Source organism: Lepisosteus platostomus, chromosome 27 (genome assembly GCF_059453375.1).
Source record: "Lepisosteus platostomus isolate fLepPlt1 chromosome 27, fLepPlt1.hap1, whole genome shotgun sequence".
Taxonomy (NCBI): Eukaryota; Metazoa; Chordata; class Actinopteri; order Semionotiformes; family Lepisosteidae; genus Lepisosteus; species Lepisosteus platostomus.
In genome coordinates this window covers 3,726,188-3,747,113 of record NC_142637.1, presented here as the reverse complement: position 1 = coordinate 3,747,113, position 20,926 = coordinate 3,726,188, and the positions used below count along the sequence as shown (strand labels likewise).

The 20,926-nt window shown below is 42.4% G+C and overlaps 1 protein-coding gene across 8 annotated transcripts in view; it reads left to right on the top strand.

Moving 5' to 3' along the window:
• The window catches only part of LOC148639025 (3',5'-cyclic-AMP phosphodiesterase 4C-like), a 142,630-nt gene that overhangs the window by 98,581 nt on the left and 23,123 nt on the right, over window positions 1–20,926 (top strand). Inside the window, exon 1 of one of the 8 annotated variants that reach the window (XM_088622344.1) lies at window positions 248–1,081. The exons of the other annotated variants lie outside the window; for them this stretch is intronic. Coding sequence (XP_088478470.1) covers window positions 954–1,081 — 128 coding nt within the window. The 5' untranslated portion in view covers window positions 248–953. Of the gene's footprint in view, window positions 1–247; window positions 1,082–20,926 lie in introns of those variants that run through there. 8 annotated transcript variants of the gene reach the window in all.

Below are 20,926 nucleotides of genomic sequence, written 5' to 3'. Positions count from 1 at the left end.
CCCGCGTCTGTGTTGTCTTGCAGTGGAGAGCCGGAGGGAGCTCCAGTAAAGGGTTAACTTGGGACATCCCAAGACAGCTTCAGCACATTAGCCTTGAGCCCCGCCCCCTCCGCGCAGTGACTTCACAGTGAGACTGGCACTTGTTCAGAGGGCCGCTCAGTGTCCTGGTGCAGGAGAGAGACAGTTTAGTTGTACAGGACTCCAGCTGTCAGAGGGAGTTGAGACGGGAGCTGGGGAGGGGGGGGGGGGGTGGCGAAGGCGGGTGGGGGGAGAAAGAGCGACAAGGCATTGAGAGGGAGAGCAGAACTGTGAGAGTGTGAGAGTGTAGCAGGGGCTGAAACATGGAACTCAGCCCGAGGAGTGTGATCTGCAGGCAGTGTGGTGTGCAGAACAGAAGGGAGAGATAGAGTGTGTGCGTCTGCCTCCTTTTACTGAGCTAGGGCTTTTTCACAGGTTTCCACAAAATCCTGCACTGTGTGAGTGCGAGTGTGAGTGCGTGTGTGTGTGTGTGCGTGTCTCTGCGTGCGAGTGTGTGTGCGAGTGCAGCACGAGTTGGATTCTGACAGGCTCTCCGGAAAAGGCAGACTTTTAAATGAGCTTGCACGAAGCCTTCGGAAGATGTCATTTTTGCGAAAAATGGGATAAGCGGAGAGACAAAGGGCTGGATTCAGGAGCCACGGCTGATATTGATTTCTGGAGAGGAAGAAGGAGAAAGTGAACCTTCATCAAAGCTTGAGGGAGATCGTGAGAGCTATTCCTCTCGCTCTTCCTGCGGTTAGTTACTGTTGTCCAGTACCTCTGGTTAGACTGGCGACAATGGGAAGCAGGTTCTGCACTGCAAAGCCAGGGCTGTGTGAAAGGAAGAGGACAGACAGATACTAGGAGCTCCCTCTCTCCCGCCCCCCCCCCAACTGTTGAGCATAAAGAAAGAGCAAGGAAGGAGAGAAGCAAATATGAGTTTGCCAACGAACAGTGGATTTCTCCCATCGCCCGACCGAGCGTTCAAAGTGCGGAATGGGAATATTTTCGGATCTCCCTGTGCTGTCAACCGACCCATTGATATTGTACAAAAGCGCCGTCGGTAAATGCCATTTATTTCTTTTTCTAAAAAAAAACTTTTTTTAACAGTCATTTGTTTATGCTAAGCGAGATGAGAAGCCTTCTAAATCTGTAGCGTGCTTCGAAAACGTTGCTCACAACGTGCCAACCGGATCTAGCATGGTGGGGTGTGTTGGACCATGACTGTACGAATGCTACCTTGTACTTAGAAGTGCTTTTCGAAAGATTCAAGCTGCTGTACAGTAGTAACTGTGAAACAAGCAACCCCTGCAGTAAATAGACCAAATAAAATCAGGAGTAAGCCACTATAATATATTTTGTTTTATATGTTTCAAGTGTGGTGGAATTGGTTTGTAAATTTACAGTAGTCACCTTTTTTTCATTGTATGGTTTACTGTACCAGAGGGGCAGCTCAATGTCCTCATGGTGGCTGATGTTTCATTAGGTGCACAACTGATGTTTAACTGATGTTCAATCAAAGTAGAAAAGAGCCCAACTGAATAAGGTGGGCTCTTTTCTACTTATGTGTCTTAGTATTCATACAGAAGGACTAACACACAGGTGTGTCACAGGTATCTGCTTGGTGAATTGTGAGTATGCCTTGCACAGTTTGTAATTTGAAACAGCTCTCTTCCATCCAGGTGGAAATAAGACTCTGTATTTATTTACAAAGGCAAAATATGCCTTCACCTTACAAAAGGAAAACATACAGTCCCAGCTATAGTAACCGTAACAATGAGATTGGCATCCTTTGAGAATTGAAGGTGATTGAATTTCTGATTGTGTGGGATCAGAAAATCGGGTTCTGTGCTTGAATCAAAGATGTCTGAACCTCAAATAAATGTACCCATAACCCCAATGGATAGTGCCAATCCCACCCTGTGGGGACTGGCTCCCTCACAATGACTTCTGAAAAGTAAAACTGAATGCAACTGCCCCATGCTCAAAACCAATGAAATCAGAAAAGTCCAATTGAATTGTTTTGGGTTGAAGTTTAATTTGATGGAATTAAATATCTGCTGCTGAGCTGTATCCGTTTCTAGATCAGAAATGATTGCTTTTTAAGGTGTTGGTGAAATCACAACTGCTGCAGGGAAGATTCTGTGCTCATAATTAGAAGATCATTTATTTTTGATTATAGATTTTTTGTGTAGTTGTGGATTGCACATGGGTATTTAATTATAATGAAAAGAGCAGGGTTCTCAATGCCTAGTCCGAAATAATGGCGTAGTTATAGTGGGGGTTAGTGGGTTTCTTTTCACTGTAAGTAATGCATTTGCGATAAATGAACTGGAGACTTCAGAACACGGTTTGACTTTATGTTGAGTGGCCATGTGGATAAGGCAGTTGGAGTTCCCCTATATAATGAGCCAAAGGGTTGCTCTTAGTGATGGGGAGCCTGAGCAAAGCCTGCTGGGAAAGAAAGCATGATGTAGTCTGGAGATGGCTGGCGGGCCTTGAGGTATTGTCTTTCACCCAAACCTTGGTTATGAAAAACGTAAAACAAAATTCCAAGACTGTTCCACGCAATTTGTATTGGGTACAGAGTTTCCTTAAAACGACCAGCTCTACCTCGTGGAAGAAACGGTTTTGTTAAGAAAAAACAAATGTTCAGCAGCTTTAGAAGTGCGGAGAGAGAGGAGGAGGGGACTGAAGCATCGAGACCTCTGACTCCAGAGCCGTTTCAGTAAATCAGTCGTGTAAGCCCTCTCGGTGCCCGGGCATGTGCTGTAACCAGGCCGGGCTTCTGCAGTCGTTGTAATTATACACTGGTTGCTGCGCGGGTGGTGATGAGCTCTCTCTCCTAACGTGGGCAGTCAGGGTGGAAACGACTTTCAAGGAAACTTAATCTTCAAAGCCCAGGGAATTAAACACCGGCAGGATGTGCAGTGGCTCCCTCTCCCCTCTGTGCGTTGAATATGCATCACTCCACTGGGGGAGTATTCTTGGAGGATTTCCTTTTATTCGCTTATTTTTAGGGATCAGATTCACTCTGAGTGTTAATGCTCGGATGCTAGGATAGCGCTTGACAGGGGCGATTCTTGGCTTTTTAATGTAAATGGGACCTGGCAGTACGTTCACACAGAAGAGCCTTGACGACCAGCGCCTAACAGCCAGATGAGCAAACTGGGGGCGAGTTGGCCCCTGTCTTCCCTGGCATCCTTCTGTCTGTGGCGTAATCTGTGTCATTCCTTATGGCAAAGATTAAATCCAGGTGCAAATTACAGGAAGTGTATTAGTCACTCGGCTGACTTTGTTTTAAATATATTCCAATGTGGGCAGCACGGTGACACAGTGGTTAGCGCTGGGATCAGTTCCGGACCCAGGGGTGCTCTCTGCCTGGAGTTTGTGTTTGTCGTTTCCAGGTGTTCGTGTGGGTTTCCTTCAGGTGCTCCGGTTTCCTCCCACAGTCCAAAAACATGCTGGCAGGTGAATTCTGGGAAAATTGGCCGTGGTGTGAGTGAGTGTGTGTGTGTACACTGTCTTGTATCTGTTGCTTGCTGGGACAGGTCCCCAAACACGACCCCAGACTGGGTGACGCAGTTAGAAAATGGGTGGGTAGTCCCACGCGAGAGGCCGGGAGAGCAGAGATGTTGGTGTGAGAATTTTCCCCACTTGGGTTTTGTTTTGCAAAATAAAACCCCTTGATTTGAAGACTAAATTAAGCAAATTAAAGAGATGCCCTTAGGACAGATCCCATTTTGTAGTTACTGATGGTCTTTGTTAACAAAAATAAATAGCTGACTGTCTTGAAGAAGAAGAAAATTAAGAGTTTATAGCCTGTTATTACTTCCGGTTAGCATTTAAAACAAACATTTTCACAGCTAATCCTTTTCAAAGCTTACCTAATTCTTCCCGCAGGAAAATTCCCTGCTGTAAATCCAGGGGCTATTGAAAATTCATCTTGAATATCTTTTTTGACCTCAGGGCAGGTTGAGATTTTAAAGACCTGGCTTTACAGTTCCAAGAATAACAGTAGCCTGTTGTGCGGAGAAATTCATGAAAAGTTCAGAAAGAGTGACAGGAGTAACCAGTGAATAACAAACAAGTGTGGCATTTTACCGGCAAATCAAGTTCAACCTAGGTTCACTGTTCTTTAGGTGGATACCAGGTTAGGATCTGAATGGTTCAGAAAAGAACAAAACAGCACATCTACATGGGGTTCACAAGAAGCAGGCTGGATCTGAAGTCTTCACCTGATGAATAGGAGTCATTGCACGTTCAAATTAAGAGTATCGTTTCAGTGCATTTAATAAAGTAAGTACTTTTGAATGGCTCCAATACCAGTCCCCTTTCAACAAAAAATAAACATAGGCTGTTGGCTGTTGGTTGTAATAGCCAGTGATCCTGACTTTCATTGTTATCATATTAGATGCTTTCAGAACACAGACATTTAGGGTCCCTTTTAAAATTGGAGTGTTTTTCTTTAGGTATTATTATCATGGGGTAATTATAGTATTTTTATATGACAACTTTTAATTTTCCCTTAATATATTTATATCTGTGTGCGTGCATGCACTCTAGTTTAGTTGTCCAGCACATCATTCTCTTCATGTGAAATTCCTCCTTGCCTTTCCTGTCAGGATCTGAGTTTCAGAATAAGAAAACAAGAAAACTCTCCCTACACCCTTGATTGAGATGATTGCTTTAATGTTCCTTCAAAAACATGATTGGTCAGGGTCACATCTAGGAGACTTGGTTGCTTGTTTGAAAATGATAAAACACAAATCTTGAACCGCTTCTCAAAATGTATGGCTCTCTCTCAAGTGGTTCATACAAAACCTACATGTCGTAGTAGCTGTTTCAGTTGGAAACGGAAGAGAAATTAGGTCACACCCACAGTTTTCATGCAGAGAACTGTCTCTTAATGCTCTATATGTGCCTTAGTTCTAAGGCTGAGATGTTTCCCTGGTAACGGACATGATGGAGGAACAATACCTGGAATTCAAAGTGATCAATACGTCCGCTTAATAAAGAAGCCTTCTGCTTTGTGGTAATCAAGCACAGTGTGGAGGCCTGCTGGTTACTGTGGTTTAGCAAGTTATTGTCCTCTCTCAAGGAAGAGTAGGAACTCCATTGTGGTCACTGATTTTTATTCTTAAGAGATCCACAAAGCTAGACTAATTAAAGGAGTTTCCACCTTGTGGTGTATCAGGATCTTGTCAAATCTGGCTCCTGATTCACGTAACCCTGCGCTAACTTAATTGTTTAAATTATTTGATGACCTCTGACCAAGCGTGCTTTTCCAATCAACCAAGATCTTTTAAAAGACCTCGGACAGATATTCAATACTTTGATCCAATCATTAGCACATTTGTGGGAGTTGTGGATTTCATTCTGACGCTGCTGGTATAAACCATATCCCCGCTGATGTCTGGAAGCAACAGATTCCCGAAAAATGGTATTCCACTGTCAGTCTCTTCTGACATCAACAAAACCATACAATGAGAAAGATTTTCCGTCCCCTTATGGTAGCTGTTCTTGTGTCTGCTGCAGCTGTCAATGTCTGTTCTTTGCTGAGATGAAGTCAGTGCCCTGATCTGCCAAAGGGGCAGTTTTAAAACCATACTTGTCAAATGAATTCCTGGGCCGAAGACATGGGAGTTCAATGCTTTGCGTCCTCTTACCAGGCTGTGTGTCATATGCGGGACTTCTTGGTTTGAAGAAGTGTGTGAGATCTTTGGATGAACATGAGCTCATTTACAGATATTTTATCAGCATAATGCGGTGGACGTTATGATTTCCAACTTTTAAAACAAGGGCCAGTGCCAGTTTCAAACACTTAACTACCCAACACATTCACGGGCGCCTGGCCCTCTTTTTCTTCCAGGAAGTGGCTCAGGCTGCCTGCTAACACTCCTCTAAATAATCACTTTATAAAGCGGCTGTAGATGCGGCGCTGGGAGTATTGTTTTTGACATCACCCCGAAGTGTTAGAAACAACCAGACAACCCCCTCCAGCCCCGTGCCGATTCCTGTTTGCAGGAGCAGAGCAGTTCCAGCCGAGCTGCATCAAATAAACTGACGAGCCTCTTTCTTCCAAGGAGATGAGCAGTGGCCCAGAGGAAGATTATGGCACCCCCCCACAGCCCCTGCTCTGCCCCCCCATTTCTGAGCGAAGGGTTTCACCCTGTGTCAGGGCCACGTTCGATATGTGTCACAGAGGAGTAAAACTTTGGCAGCCGAACAGCAAGCCGAGACGTTTTGTCGGCAGACGAAGTAACATACACAGCACAAGGTCTAGGATTTGGTGACTGACTCTATGAGCTAAGTATGTTGGGAGTCAGAGCAGAGACCACTGTCAGCTCTAAACAGGCAGGGAAGTGGACAGTGCTGGTTGGGGGGGGCAGAAAGCAAACCGATTCCTTAAAGAAAACCAGCTGGACTGTGTTAATCTAATAATGTCCTGTAGATTCTGGAAATTTAGGGAATAACCATACAGTATATATCACTGTTGGATCGGTGTAGTGTGAGGCTGCCAGGATTCAGAGCCTGAAACTTTTTTTTCATGGGTGGGGAGGAGGGGGGGAGGGAATTGTGTGTTTTGTGACAATCTGGTAGTCAACAGAGTCCCAGTTGTGTGCCTTGCTTGTCATGTGGCTTTGACAGGAAAGATACACAGAACAGCCACCCCAGTAGCAGCTTGACAGTTTAATCAGGCCTGGAGTTGGCCTGATTAAAGTGGCCCATGGTGATCGCCACTTTATTGGAAAATATGACGATTCTGTTTGGCAGTTTATTTGTAGGTCCCTTCTAGGTCCTTTATTTTGATAAATTCTGTATTCTGGATTTTTACGTCATTGCACATGTGCATGACCAAGGGAGCAATGTCTTTTCTTTTAATTTTCCTGGCTCATCAATACCGCAGTATGGCAAACCATTGAAATCACAGTAGCTGGTGTGAGAACCTTCATTGCAGAGTGCGCTGGAACATGGGTCCGTGGGGAAGGGTCCCAGCGCAGGGATACCAGTTAGCGCTGTCCCCGCACAGCATAGCATTAGCCTGCCACTGACAGACACCCCCTGCACCAGTCCACCGTGCCTGGGCTCATGTTGTCTTGCCTGTTGGCAGCATCTGCCCCTGTGGTCTGGCTGGAGTCAGGCATGCCCCTTTCCACACCAGCTTATCTGTCTTTTCCAGACTGAGGGAAGCGGTGGTGCTCACGTCACATGGAAGGTCGGGTTTGATAGTTAACAGCTCTGGCATGCAGCAACGATGACATTCAGAAAGGAGGAGGCAACATGTGCTCCTGAGGTCTGGAGCAGGGCCACCAAAATGGACGCAGTAGCTTTTATATAGAATAGCTTCTTGTGCAAGATGCATCTGAGTTAAACTGCAGATTGCGGCACTGGGCTAAGTTCTGTGGCTTTCATCTGATGGTTTAAACTGGCCATGCATAGACATGTACTAGGATCTTGGATGAATATCTGTTTTTTAGTAATCGGGAATGATACCTACCGTGTGTCTTCTGGAAATATTCTCAGTGCAACAGTTTGGGGAGAGCTGTTCATATGAGCATTGTAAATGCGCTGTGTAGATCGTGCTCTTACAGCACTGCCTTGCGTTCACACCTCTTCTTAAACGAAAGGAGGTTCGCTCTGGGTAGCAACTTTGAAAGCCATTAAATACAATAAGGTTTAAAAATGCAAACCTATTGAGAACCGATAAATCAGTGTTCTTATGAGTTTATTTAATCGAGTAAAAGAATTACATAACAGGAGCCCAAGTCATTTTTTCTTTTAATTTTTTCTTTTTCCTCGTATTAAATAGCTTGACATTTTTATATTAGCACTGTAATCCTCTGAAAACCAGGGATTAAGTCATGCTTGTACTGTCTTTCTGGGTTGGCAGTGCGCTATCACAAGTTGTTCCAAGCCACAGGCCCATAACTCTGTCTTTGGAATCGTGACTCCAGAGGTGTGTGTTGAGGGAATAGTGTAGGAGGAAAAACCTGGGCTGTTTTCACTGGTGAGTGAGCCCCAGGGGATCAGTGTCTCATAAACAGATCAGAGTTAGGAGCCATGCTTCCTCCATTCACATTTTGTGGGCTGACCTAAGATACGTCGTCATTACTTTTACTGGCAGTTCCTTCAGCTCCATGGTGTGGAGTGAATGTCTTGGGGTGGGAATCTCCTGTTCTTAATCACAAGATTTTTAGGCCAGATAGAAACAAAATGAAAAGACGAGGGGGATTTCTGTAGGTTACACAGAAAACATCATTCTGAGAGGGAGGCGGGGTGGTTGTTGGGGGATATGAATATTTTATCTTGTCATTCCCAGAGCTGCGACCCCCTTTTCATTAAAGTAGTAGGAGAACAGGTACAGTACATGAATGGCACAGATCCCAAGAGCCTAATAGACAGTACTTGACATATAGAAACAATTGTGAAATGCTTATTCTGAGTGGTGGAAACTTACACCCGAGTTTGCTATTGCTACTTTTAATATGTCTTTAATATGTTCGCTTCAATCAACCAGTTTGTGTGACATCCAGATCATGACGAAGATCAATCCCATGAATTCTTACTAAATACCTGGATTTATAAGACCTGCCCCGGCGATACTCCGGCGCCCAGTCAGCGTGTTTATGTAGTCTTGGTGGTTTTCCCTGAGTTACTTTGTTTCGACTTTGCTTATCGATTGCTCTCCGGTTTGTCCTTCTCATGTCTTCACTTGTTTGGGGCCTTTTCTGCTCTCTCCTTGACTGTCCTGGCATTTTTCTTGTTTTCCCTAAATCATGCCTCACCTTATTTCTGAGCAAGGGCATCTTTGTTTCATCAGTTGGCGAAGAGTTTCTGCAACATCTGGCGGGCGTTTCAGTCTCAGGTGCTGTAATTTGATCCGGCCCTCAGATCTGAGTGTCATTAGCCAGGAGGGCATATTTGCTCTTGTCAGGCTTCCATGAAATCTGGACAAATTCTTGGGTTGTGAAACTTGACGCTGGCTGTGTGAGGCAGTGTTGAAATGGATAATAACATCTTGTGATGTGTGACTCTTACGCCTTCAGAAAAGAAAAAATTGGGGTGGTCTGGGCTTAAAGGATTAAGACCGTTTCTCTTGTCCTGGGACAGTTTGGGATGAAGATGCAGTCCAGTGGAAGGACCACAGTTCAGAATTAATTGCAGTTGTTTTCCTGCTCTTGCTGACACCTACAAAATAGTGCACCTCACTGATTTCTGAGTGTTTACTTGGCAAATAATTAATTGTTGCATAACAAGGTTAAGGTCTGGAAAATAACATCTGAAGAATGCTGAGCAGATGAACTATAGTATGAAGAAACTTCATACTGACAAAAAAGCATACAGTAGGTATCTATGAATGTTTTGTGTTATGGCTTTGATGAAATCATCTGCAAGATGATCTGTTTGCTTCATCAGTTGTGTAAAAATGGTACTATTAGAATTGGAATAAATCCCCATTAACAGGCTGCAAAAAACGAATGGCATCCTAGAAAATAAATCAAGTCGAAGTAACCTAGGTGAGTGCAACAAGTTTTATTTCCATGCCTAGCCCAAGGGAAAGAGAACATGTTCTGGTTTTGTTGTACAGGAAGACAAGGAACAAAACGAACAGCAGAAAACGCTCCTGTTTGTTTAACGGTAAAAAGTTGTGAAATCTTTCATAATTTTCTGTTATTACAAGTCATTGGCGCTGGATCCATTGCATGTGAGAGTCTTAAAGATCACAACGTTTATGGAGACAGGGTCCTATTATACCCTCAAAGGTAATTGCAGTACCTTGACTGTAAAGGGAGGTTCTCTAGCCATGTTTCTGTTGGAGAATGAGCACTGCTCACAAGTGTGTGACTTCAACGCAGCTGGATTTCTTAGAAAGACATTCTTGCCCTAATGGATGTTCCAGTTGGTCCCAATAGAAATTAGCAACTGGTATTAGCAACTTAAGGGTGTGAACTAGTAGATGTTGGTATGAACTGTTTTAAACTTCTATGGTTAATCTAGTAATTATGATCATTAGATTGTTAGGATTATCTATGATGACCAGAAAAATGAATGTTTTCTACTTGAACTAGGGGGCGGCAGTGTGGAGCAATGGGTAGGGTAACTGGAAGATTGGGGGATCAAATCCCAGGTGAGTCACTGTAATAATACCCTTGAACAAGGTACTTCACCTGAATAGTTCTGGTTAAATACCCAGCTGTTTAAGTGGGTGCAAATTTAGATAAGAACATATACACACATAAATTAATATCAAATCTAAATTTCCAGTACAGGAATCAGTGGAAGTCTGCTTTCACCTGTCAGCTTCAGATTCTTGTACTTGACTTGATCTGATGCTCTGATGGTGTGACTTCGAGCAGTCATTCTGAAAAATGGCCTAGTACATGTAATTCTCTCACTTTGTGCCTAGAACACTTGGAACTTTGCAGGGTCTGTTTTTTGTCATCCAAGCCAATTTTTTAAAAAGCAAATGGTAATGAGTTCTGTCTTTTATTTAGGAAACAAAGCTATGTTTAATAAATCACAGTGCATCCCAAAGACTGCCATAGGAGTGAATGCTGTCTTGTGAGTTCTGTCATATTTCCAATGTCAACCAAGATACCTTAAATAGACCCAATAAATACAAATACTAGGCATTTAGCAGCTGAGGTTAAGCCATCAAGTGACAGTGTTTTTAAACAGGATAGTGAGAAAGGATTCTAAAGTGTCAGCATGGTTTATTTTCTCTGTCACTTAAAATCTGTCATTGCCAAATTAATCAGATATTCAAACCCAGGCCACCTGGACTTTAATATGCTTGCGATACCACTGCTCCAAAAGAACTAATCAGCTTTGTCAAGGATTAGGTAGCATTCATCCCAGTGATCTCTATAACTGTGAAACAAGCGCTTATGGACAGGTACCCAAACTGCAAGGGCAGATCTAGCCAAACCCAGCCTTTTCATGGTTAAGACAAAATATGAAGTTCTCTTTTAACAAACTGTTTAAGAAAGTGTTTCATTAAATTACATGGTGTTCAAAGATGTGAAGGACAGAGTAAAGCCTGTTTACATACCTTTGGAAGGTAATGTTTGATCATTTGGACAGTGTCATCCCTCCAGCCATACTCAAGTAAAATAAACATCTCTCAAGTTATTTTCTCAGTAGTATTTCACTGTCAGCCCAGAGTACATTCTTATCTGCCTTGAGATTTACTAGCACTGAGGTTTGTGTGTCTATAGTAACCTGCACATACTTGAACAGGATGTCCAAAACACACCAGAAATTCCCCCTTGATGACTGTTGGAATTCCAATTTTGGAATTGTTTACCAATTAAATTGCTAATACACTACTGGGATGACAGGATAAATGTATTTCAGTATAGTGTGCTGTGGCTTGAGATGTCTAGATAAATTTCCAAAGACTGAGACAGGGACAGTATTGAAGTGAAGCAGTCAGATGAAGCCAAGACACAATTGCTTCATGTATTTTTTTACAAACTCAGAGCAAATAGAAACTAGCAGCACAAACAGATATACAAATCCCTGTATCAGTTTGTGTAAGGGGCTTCACAAAGTCTGACATGATTATCTATGTGACACCAGTCAGTGTGTTTGGAGGCTTGTTGTGTGGATTGCGGTTGTTCCTTCTAGGCACTGAGCCAGAATTTCCCAGCCCACACCCAGTCCCGATGGAGCAAAGCCTTGTTGGGTAGGCAAGAGGTCAAGGGCATAATAACAACATGGAGGCGTGGGGTGCCAACCCATTTAGACAGAAGGTCTTTGTTTGAGCACAAGACTGCAATGTCCATTCTGCATCAGTGATGGGGAAATTCTTTTTCACGACATACAGTACTGTAGGATCAAAATGCTACATACTGTAGGATCAGTGCCTGTCTTTATTGTGCTCTGCCTCCGCTTAAAGAGAGCCACGTTGAGCACCCCATAACCCCTAAATCATTCAGCCATAATTACATAATGGGAGGGGGAGGTTGGTGGAGGGCGGCTCCCATATTTCCAGTGTTTAGATTCGGGATTGTGCTTGCGAGTAATCATTTTTCATGTGCAGACGCTGCCTGGCTCCCTGGCTACCAGACAAGTGTTGTGTCACTTCAGTGCCTTCTGCACACAGCTGCTCACTGCTCCAGGGTCTAATTAGGAAGGGCTTTTGAGAAGAGAGCTGGAAAACTGCTTTCCATAGCTCCACCACCGGAGCACAAATGTGCTGCCCTACTGCTCGATCTGCAGAGCTTTGTGCTTCCGTGACAGGCTTAAATGTTCTTGAGCAAGGGGTGCCTCTGGAGATATCACAATGCCTGATTTGGCTAGAAGTGAGCTAGAGAACTCCAAGCATGGACCATCTGAACAGAGTTCATAGGAAGATGACAAGTCTCCTGGGTATCAAATCTGACTTGTTATTGCAACATACTGTACTATTCCCTAAACACAGATGTGTGCAGTCAGCCCTAAGCGGGGCAAATAACTTTGAAAAGAGCCTTCTTCATAGGTTAGTCTAACATCACAGAGTAAAGCCGTCTTCCCAGTTCTTATTAATGTTTTAATTGCTCAAATTTGGTGTTAATTAAATGTTACTATATCGCAGGATCATGACTGCATTGCTGTACTTGGCTTGGTTAGGTATAACCTATAGCTACTGCATAATAGCATATACTGTTGCTATTGGTGAGGTGACTGAGATAAACATCAAAAGAGGACAAATACAGAGCACACTGTCCTTGTAAGACAGTGGTTTCCAGTTCCTGGTCCTGGTGACCCACACACTTGTTGGTTTTGATACCAGCCTACCTTCATTAGATAATTGAAGCCTTACTGGATCTAAGAAGTTGCTTTAATTGTTAAAGTTTTGCATTTTGCTTCAAGTCACAAGTTGGGATTTTATTTCACTTTCAAAACACAACAGTTAAAGCTCAAACACGTTTATGAGCAGGGAATTTCAAATTAATCTTAGTACTGTTACGTCAATGAAGGGTTTGATTGTGTAACTGAGGGCTCGACTAGAACACAAACCAGCAGGTGTGTGGGTCACCAGGCCTGGGACTGGGAACCACTTCAGTTTTCTTACAGGATTATTGCTGCAGGGCTTTCCTTTTCTACCCTTGAACGTAACTTACTGTGACAAGTGCAGCCCTAAAATGTGAATAAGCCAGATGTGGAAAACATCTCTTTTCCACATGTTTTCTCTTTCTCTGCTTTGCAAGTTTGGGAAATTGTGTAATTGCCTTCAGAAAGAGAACACCCCACCCCTTCAAAAACTAGTGACAGTGTTTGAGTCTGACGACACAAGACTTCAAACAGGAACAGGTAAAGGTCGATTCCAGGCTGAGACGTACAAAGAAGAAACACACCATTTTGGCTTTCGAGAGCTCATCAGGTTCGTCACTCGCCACTCAAACTCCTCCAGATAAAAGCTGCACTGCGTTTTGATTGTCCATACAAGAGTATAACACAACAACAGATAAAAACACAACACCACTCTTATCACAGGGTCTGTTTCCCGGAACAAATACACACAGAACTGGCACAGGTGGGGTGTTTCAGCTCCTTCATATGAAAGGGTCTTTGGTTTCCCAGGAAGATACTGATCTTTCCCAGCTGGTGTCAATTTGGGAAAATCACTGCAGGCTACTGGCTGCACAGGATGGTAGGTTACAGACTAATTAGTGTTTTTGGCCACCATGACTGTCTGTCCTCATTTCCAAGTTATTTATACCTTCCCTGGTTACTGTGTGATGCAAGGTGAAACTGTCCAGCACAGCTTTTCAAAGGAGCTATTTTTTGTGACATTGAAGGCATTGTGTCTATATAACCTGTCCTTGATTTTTATACCGTTTTTTAGGGTGGGGGAGGGGATTCTTAAATCATAACTCTTCAGACTTTTCTTGGCCCCTCTGTAGACTGACTGGTATGCCTTTAATATAAATGAAGGCACCTTTTTATTTGACTCAATTAGTGTTTAATGAGTGGACTGTGTCCTGTCTCATACTGCTCCCCATGATACCTTTCTACAAAGTGGGCTGAAAAAATAAATAAAAGCATACCAGATCAGGATTAATTGCCTCTGAATAGTTTTTAAAAGTGAAGTTCTATTCTTAAAGCAACACCCCTTAGACATGAAAAAGTGAAGGCAGCATTGGTGCTGATCTCTTTCCTTGTGTTGTACTGTACGTTTCTTTAATATGCAATTTTCTTTAGGCTTCATTCTAATGATGAAATTTAGGTCATCCATTAAGAATCAGTCGCCACCTAATTGAAGAATAGCTGTCTTTTCTAATTACCACACAGTTCCAAACTGTTTTTGTACTCAAGTGTGCATGTTTTTACTCAATGCCAATTTCCGATCTCCTCCATTAAGGTTTAAATTGATGCTTTCTGAAATCTTCAGCGACTGTGCCCACAGATCTTGGTCACTGATGTGAGTCTTTTATATTTTTCATGGAAGGCTGGCTGGGCACAATAATGCTTAACAGAGCAGCTGAGATCAACCATGTTTCTGTCCGATGTGAGGGGAGCTTTGTAACAAAGAGAACAGAGCAGAGATGAGGGTCCTGAGAGGTAAAAGGGGTCACGAGGGCTGCTTGACCATATCTGTCTATGGGCCTCTACCTTGATTTAATAACCAAGACATACAGAATGCCTCCTACTGTTGATTTTGGTTTGTATTCTTCACAGAGTTTGAAACAATAACACAAGCCCATTTCATGTTCCAATACAAATCACTCATTGTCAAACGAGCTGATTCAAAGCCTTAGCTCGGCAAAAGAAATAGTGATTAGGCGATTTGAATGGAAATAAGCACGTTTCTTTGTAAAGAATAAATATGCATGTTTTTGGTTACTGGCCCAATGCAGTGCTGAAAATTGGTTATTGAAAAGAAATGTGGTGAACAAAGCTACATTGATTGTGTCCACAAATTAGTTCTGATGTCACAGTTCATTTTATTGCTAACAAAAGTCTATTGATTGTTAGATTTTCTTATTGGAAACCTCCTTGTCATCCCTGTCATGGGAAGATAAGAAGTATTTTTCACAACAGTGCTGCAATAAATCAGCAAGGTTTAGTCTTATCCACACTTAAATGCGCTAAATGCTTTGTAATTTGCTGAAGTCTGATGCGCACTGGTTGGTATCAGTAGTTCCATTCATTTAATGTGTCATTCACAGATTTCAGACTCACAGAATGCACTCTTTCATGACCTGAATACAATCCTTAGTTAATTGTTATTCTCTTCTGTCGTACATTGATCTGGGCTAGGTCCTGTACCGGTTTACTCTTAATAACGGATGTCACATGACTTTGATGCCATAAAGCTTATGCACATGCATGCAGGAGCTTTCAAAGAAAGCTTTTCTTTCAGCCTCAGCACTAGTTTTGCAGATACTAATTTGTGAATACGAGAGTTTACAATGATCAAGTTCCTTTCTGGATTTATGCTACTCAGAGTCTGTGAATATTATAGAGATCTTGATTTTTGGTTCCTTTCAACACATTTCAGGAATGTATGAACTATTATACATGTAGGAAGTATGTTTGGTGGTGGTGGAGGGGAGTCCCCATTATCTGTAAAGCTTTTTTATTGGAGTGTCCAGAAAAGTGCTATATGTATATGGGATTTCCACCCTGCACCCTGTAAAATGATGATAACATTTGCAGGGTGGAAATTTCATCCCTGCTGAATGATTGTAATTTCATGATGGACCAGTAGAGGGAACCACTTGCAAGAAGACGGCAGGGTTGTAATGGGCATTCATTTTATTTTGGAATTGCAAAGTGAAACTCCCAGCAGAGCAAGAAAAGTTGCATTTCTCCACTTCCTGCTTCAATATTTTTTTTCTCCTTTTATTTTTGGTAGTTCTAAGGTATTCATAGGTATTTGTTTTTCTTAGGGAATGGGAATTAAAAGCTTCTAAAAGGTGAGGGAGCTACAGCTATAGAGCAGGCAGGCTCCTTGCCAGAAAGCACAATGCGAACTTCCTCTCATAGCTATGTGAGGTCAGCCTCTTTCCTGAACTCTGTGCCCCCTGCTGTTGTCAGCCAAAGATAGCTGGTCAGAATGCAACTTAGTAAATCCAGTTTTGACCAGCTTTCAGAAAACCAGGCTCTGAGAGCTTCACTTTTTTCACATTGCACTTTTTGTCGCTGTCCAGTGTGATCTCCATAATGAAGTTACTGCATAATTGAGCCAAGGATCTTATCCAGTGATTTCATTAAAGAAACCAGGTAATTTGGAGTGAAGTACCTGGGTTTGCCGGGTCAACAGTAGTGCCCCATAATCTTTAAGCCATGTGGCTCCAGCCCTTAAACACCTCTCCACACTGCTGTGTCTAAAAGATAAGTGCACGCGTGGGGTATAAGACGTGAGAGCAGCAAAGATAAAAAAAGAAACCACAAAGAGATTAGGGTTAGATCTGAACATGAAGTGGGAGCAGGATCTGATTTCTTAGTTGGAAGCTTTTAGCGCAGTCCTCTGTTTGACCGGTGAGTACTCGTTAATGGTAGAATAAATTCTAATGGTAGGAGTGAAACCGTTCAGTGGGTGTACAGTGGCTCTGTGCTAACTTGCAGCCTTGGAGCCCTGGCTTCAAATCTGTTCCTGTGGTGCTGTCTGATGGAGTTTGTACGTTCTCCTTGTGTTCAGGCGGGTTTCCAGATACTCCGGTTTCTTCCCACAGTCCAAAGACAGGCAGCTCGGTTAATTGGCTTCTGGGACAAGTGGCCCTGGTGGGAGTGTGTGTGTCAGAGTGTGCCCTGTGATGGCCTGGGATCCTGTCCAGGGTGTATCCCACCTTGCTCCGACTGCCTCTGCTCCCCTGCGATCCCGATTTGGATGAAACGTTTAGAAAACAACAGTCCGAATCTCTTTGGCTTTCACGGGTCTTGGGGGAGAAACAAATTAATAATATTTCCTCTCGCAAGTCTGGAGTCCTTCAGAGAGATTTGAAATGAAGCAGAACTTCTGAAAACATAAATTTGCCCCCTTTAAAAATATAGATAATATTTTTAAATATATATAACACAATTATGAAGATGTATTTCAATAAGTAGTAACTACATCTATTTCTTTTCAAAAAGGGGACTTTCAGGAAACTGTGACCTGCAAATTGAGCACAAGCTCTCTGACGTCCAGTGATAGGGGTCATGATACTTACAACAAAGAAGCCTGAGAATGGAACTGGATGTTTATGTGTTCTATATTTATAATAGTTGTATCAGCTGGAATAAAAACGAAGCCTTTTATATCCCATTTTTTATCCCAGCCAGATGGCAGAAAACGGTTTTCTCTTGTGGTTCAGTGTATTGTTTGGAGAGCCTGGTCTACAGTGACTAAATTAAACTCTGTTGGGATATAATGTTGATGTATCACTTCTTGATCCTTTGCATATCCACTTCTTTCGGAATCCCCCAGTCCACAATCATCGCCAGCATCCAAATAATACTTGAGATAAGTTTTAAAAATTCAGAAATTTTCATGTGCACTTCTTAAACGGTTTTGTGGATGATGTCCAATACATGACATCCCTAACCCCATTTTACAGATTGTTTCAGGAAAATGTAATACATGTATTTCTGTCGTGTCTGTACACTGATGACATAATGGAATTGCTGAAATTATTAAAAATATATGTCACTATTATTAAGAATACTAAGGCGCTGTGTTCAGGTCGCAGTCTCCCCTGGAGGCGTGGGTTCAAATCCCACGTCTGACAGTCTGTTAAGTCTTATCAATAAAGTCTTATCTATCTATCGATTTGGCAGACCTTTTATATAAGGGGACTAACAGTATTGTGCGGCCAAGTCATAAATACAGTACGTAAAAAATAGAACAGAATTTTTGTTTAATATCTAAATTATTCAATATAACAAAGGAGGTCTGCAAAAATAAAAAAATGCATGCGTGAAACACAGCATACTGATAAAACATGAGTTTACATTTCCTAATTGATGCTACAGTATGTACAGTATCGAAACACTGTGAAGAACAAAGTCAATTCAAGTCAGGCTCCTGTTGCACAGAAGTTAGAAATGAATTCATTTCAGGTTTTCCAAACTCTTGGAAAAGGAATGTCAGGGGCTCGATATCGGATACTCCATTGGATATTTTGGAAGCTAGTATCCTGTTTAAGGCTTTCCAACTCATAAACCTGAAAAGGATCCACCTGCTGTACAATGCAAAGAGAGTCTGATCTGTACCCCTCTCGTGATTAACCTGCTGTTGTAGATTTCTGTCACTGCAGCTTCATGAATAAGCGTGGTGATGTTGGAAACATGATCTGCTATAAGCGCATCGTTAGATTGCAGACAGTTTAAAAACAATCCAAAATGTGTAATCTGTTTTTTTAAAGTGTGCCGATCTATGCAGAAAGCAAACAGTCCTCTTAAAAAAGGCAACAAAGGAAAGATGTGGGTGTAAAAAGAGGAAAAGAGGTACAGTAGTGTCCTCAAATAGCCACCACTATAAATATTTATGAATGAACAGAGCCATCTGTGCCTGATTGTGGAGGCTGCTCACTCTACCTGAAAAGCTATTAATAGCAGTTCTGCCTCGGTTCCCCCAGGAGGGTGGAGGTGCTGGGGTTGAGGTGGGGGTGTGCAGGCTATTTTTAGAAGCTATCAGTGAGCCCACATTGCAGAAGCAACCTACTGTCACTACGCGTAGCGCTGCCCCTGAGGAGTGAGGCTCATTAAATGAAAAGAACGAAAGGCGAAGTGGAAGTGACAGAGCAAGCCGCGAGCATGGGTATTTTTAGAAAAAAAAAGCCCCCCTGTGAATCGGTAGAAATAGCTCTCGTGTTTTTTTTTTAAAGATTTTTACATGAATGGAAAATTGCTTTCCACGTTGTGGCTTTGGCATTGATTACATAATACAGCATAGCAGGCACAACCCAATTTCACTGAGTTAATGTCCTTGTTAATGTATATGCGAAATGTAACTAAGAGTCCATTTCTAATTGAAGATCCCATTGCCTTGCATTGACGTGAAGAGGGCTGTTTAGGATGGTGAGGGCTTTTTGTTTTTGCACATGTTTCAAGCTTAAGAAAAGGTTTTGCTCTTTCAGAGCCCTGCAGGGATAACAGAAGATATGCAGCCTCCTGTGCATTATTGCAAAATGATTTTTCCATGAAAGGTGTACCCGACAAGCGTTTGATTAAGTGGAGTATGGGGAAACTAGATAGTTAGGATACTATTACTCCCCCAGCACAAAAAAACATAGTACAGTAGGTGCGATAGAGCAACATGCTTTAAATCTGCCACTCATAACACAAAGAGCAAACAAGACTGCGGTAGCTTTAACACCTATTGGACATTTGAGTTTGTATTTTAGTGGAGGTCTCAGCTGCTTTCTTGAACCATTAACAGGATCCTTTCCAGCCATTTAAGGCTAAAAACAATAAATAAAGTTCTAATGAAGTCCATTATCAATTCAGTCAAGGTTAGAACTGAAGGAGCACAAGGGTGTCTACAAGACGCAATTTGAGATCTTCTAGATGAGTCTAATGGTGCTGCCTTGAGTCCCAGGCAGTTTTCCGGGCAGGAGCTCTCTTTGGCTGACAGCCTCTCTCACCTGTGTCTGACAGCAAAGTGCATTGACGAAGAAGGCAACCCGTGGAAAGGGAGGGATCAATACTGGGCCTCACTCCAAGTATAAGAAAAAAGCAATTAAAGCCCTGTTATTCATTAACATATTGGCATTAGTGAAAAGACGAAGATGAGAAATAAGCTATCAATGGTTTCCCTGTACCACTTGGTGCCTAGGGGACAAGATTAATGATATGCCTTCTATAAATAGTGGGCGATTGGTCAGGCACGGTTGATGGACCAGGAGTTTACCCTACCTGAAGCACTATTTATAGCACATCCATATGACAGTGCGTCAGAGAACAGATCTATTCTTAGACCCACTCTACATCTTATTGACCTTGAGGCAGCTGCTACCAACAAAAAAAAAGATACAGCCTCCCAGGACCCATTCTTCTGCATTCACAGAGACTTTGTGAATGAGACACACACACTGATATCTCTCCAGTCATTGGAAATAATCAGTGAAGCTACCCGAATTTAAAAATGGCTCGCTCTTCCCTAAAAAAGAGAGATTGTGATTGTGCATTGTGCGGCATCTGGTCTGTAATTCTCACCTTTCAATACACAATGTCCTTGGCTCCTGGGGATTTTGTTAACATCGGCTTGTGTTTCAGTTTACAGATACAAAGGTATGAAAAAAATCCACCTGTCATCAGTAATCTTCAGCATCTCACTCAAAATGATTTTTCATTACTATTAGAAAAAAAAATAGGGCCTTTATTAAAAGTCAGGGGAGGTGGAAATCAATTATTTTGGTGCTCCTGACTGAAGATGGTGGAGTTCTGTCTGTGACGTTACTCATGAAGTCAAAAGTGACGTCAGTATAATGGAGTTAGAATAGGTCTGGCAAACACGCACAATAGCCTCTTCTTCTGCCCACCTGATCCTTTTGTCTTACAAGGTCAGTGTTTCGCAGAGATTCTCTGTGAGACTCATTGAAACAGCCCAGAATTGTAGGTCAGTGTTACCTTGTGTTCTTTTGTTTTCTTCCTTGAAGTGTGTGTGAAATCCATCGTTCAGTTCTGTCTTTCAGGGCTGTTCAAAAGCTGCCTCCCACTTTGCCCTGTTCGCTCTCGATGTAAATTGCAACTCTCAAATTCTCAGTTGTGTCAGGATGGGTAACTGTTCTGCAATTTGTATGATTCATCAATGTGTTTGTCTTGAAAATCATAATCTGTGCCTGGCGAGCATCCTGAAGATTGTTTTTTCATTTAAGGCTCTTTAACTTCTACTCTATGACATATGACATATAATAATAGGGCATATTTGATATGTCTTTAGAACATCTGGCAATTCTGTAGACATCACTGGGGGGTCTCCTATGCTTAA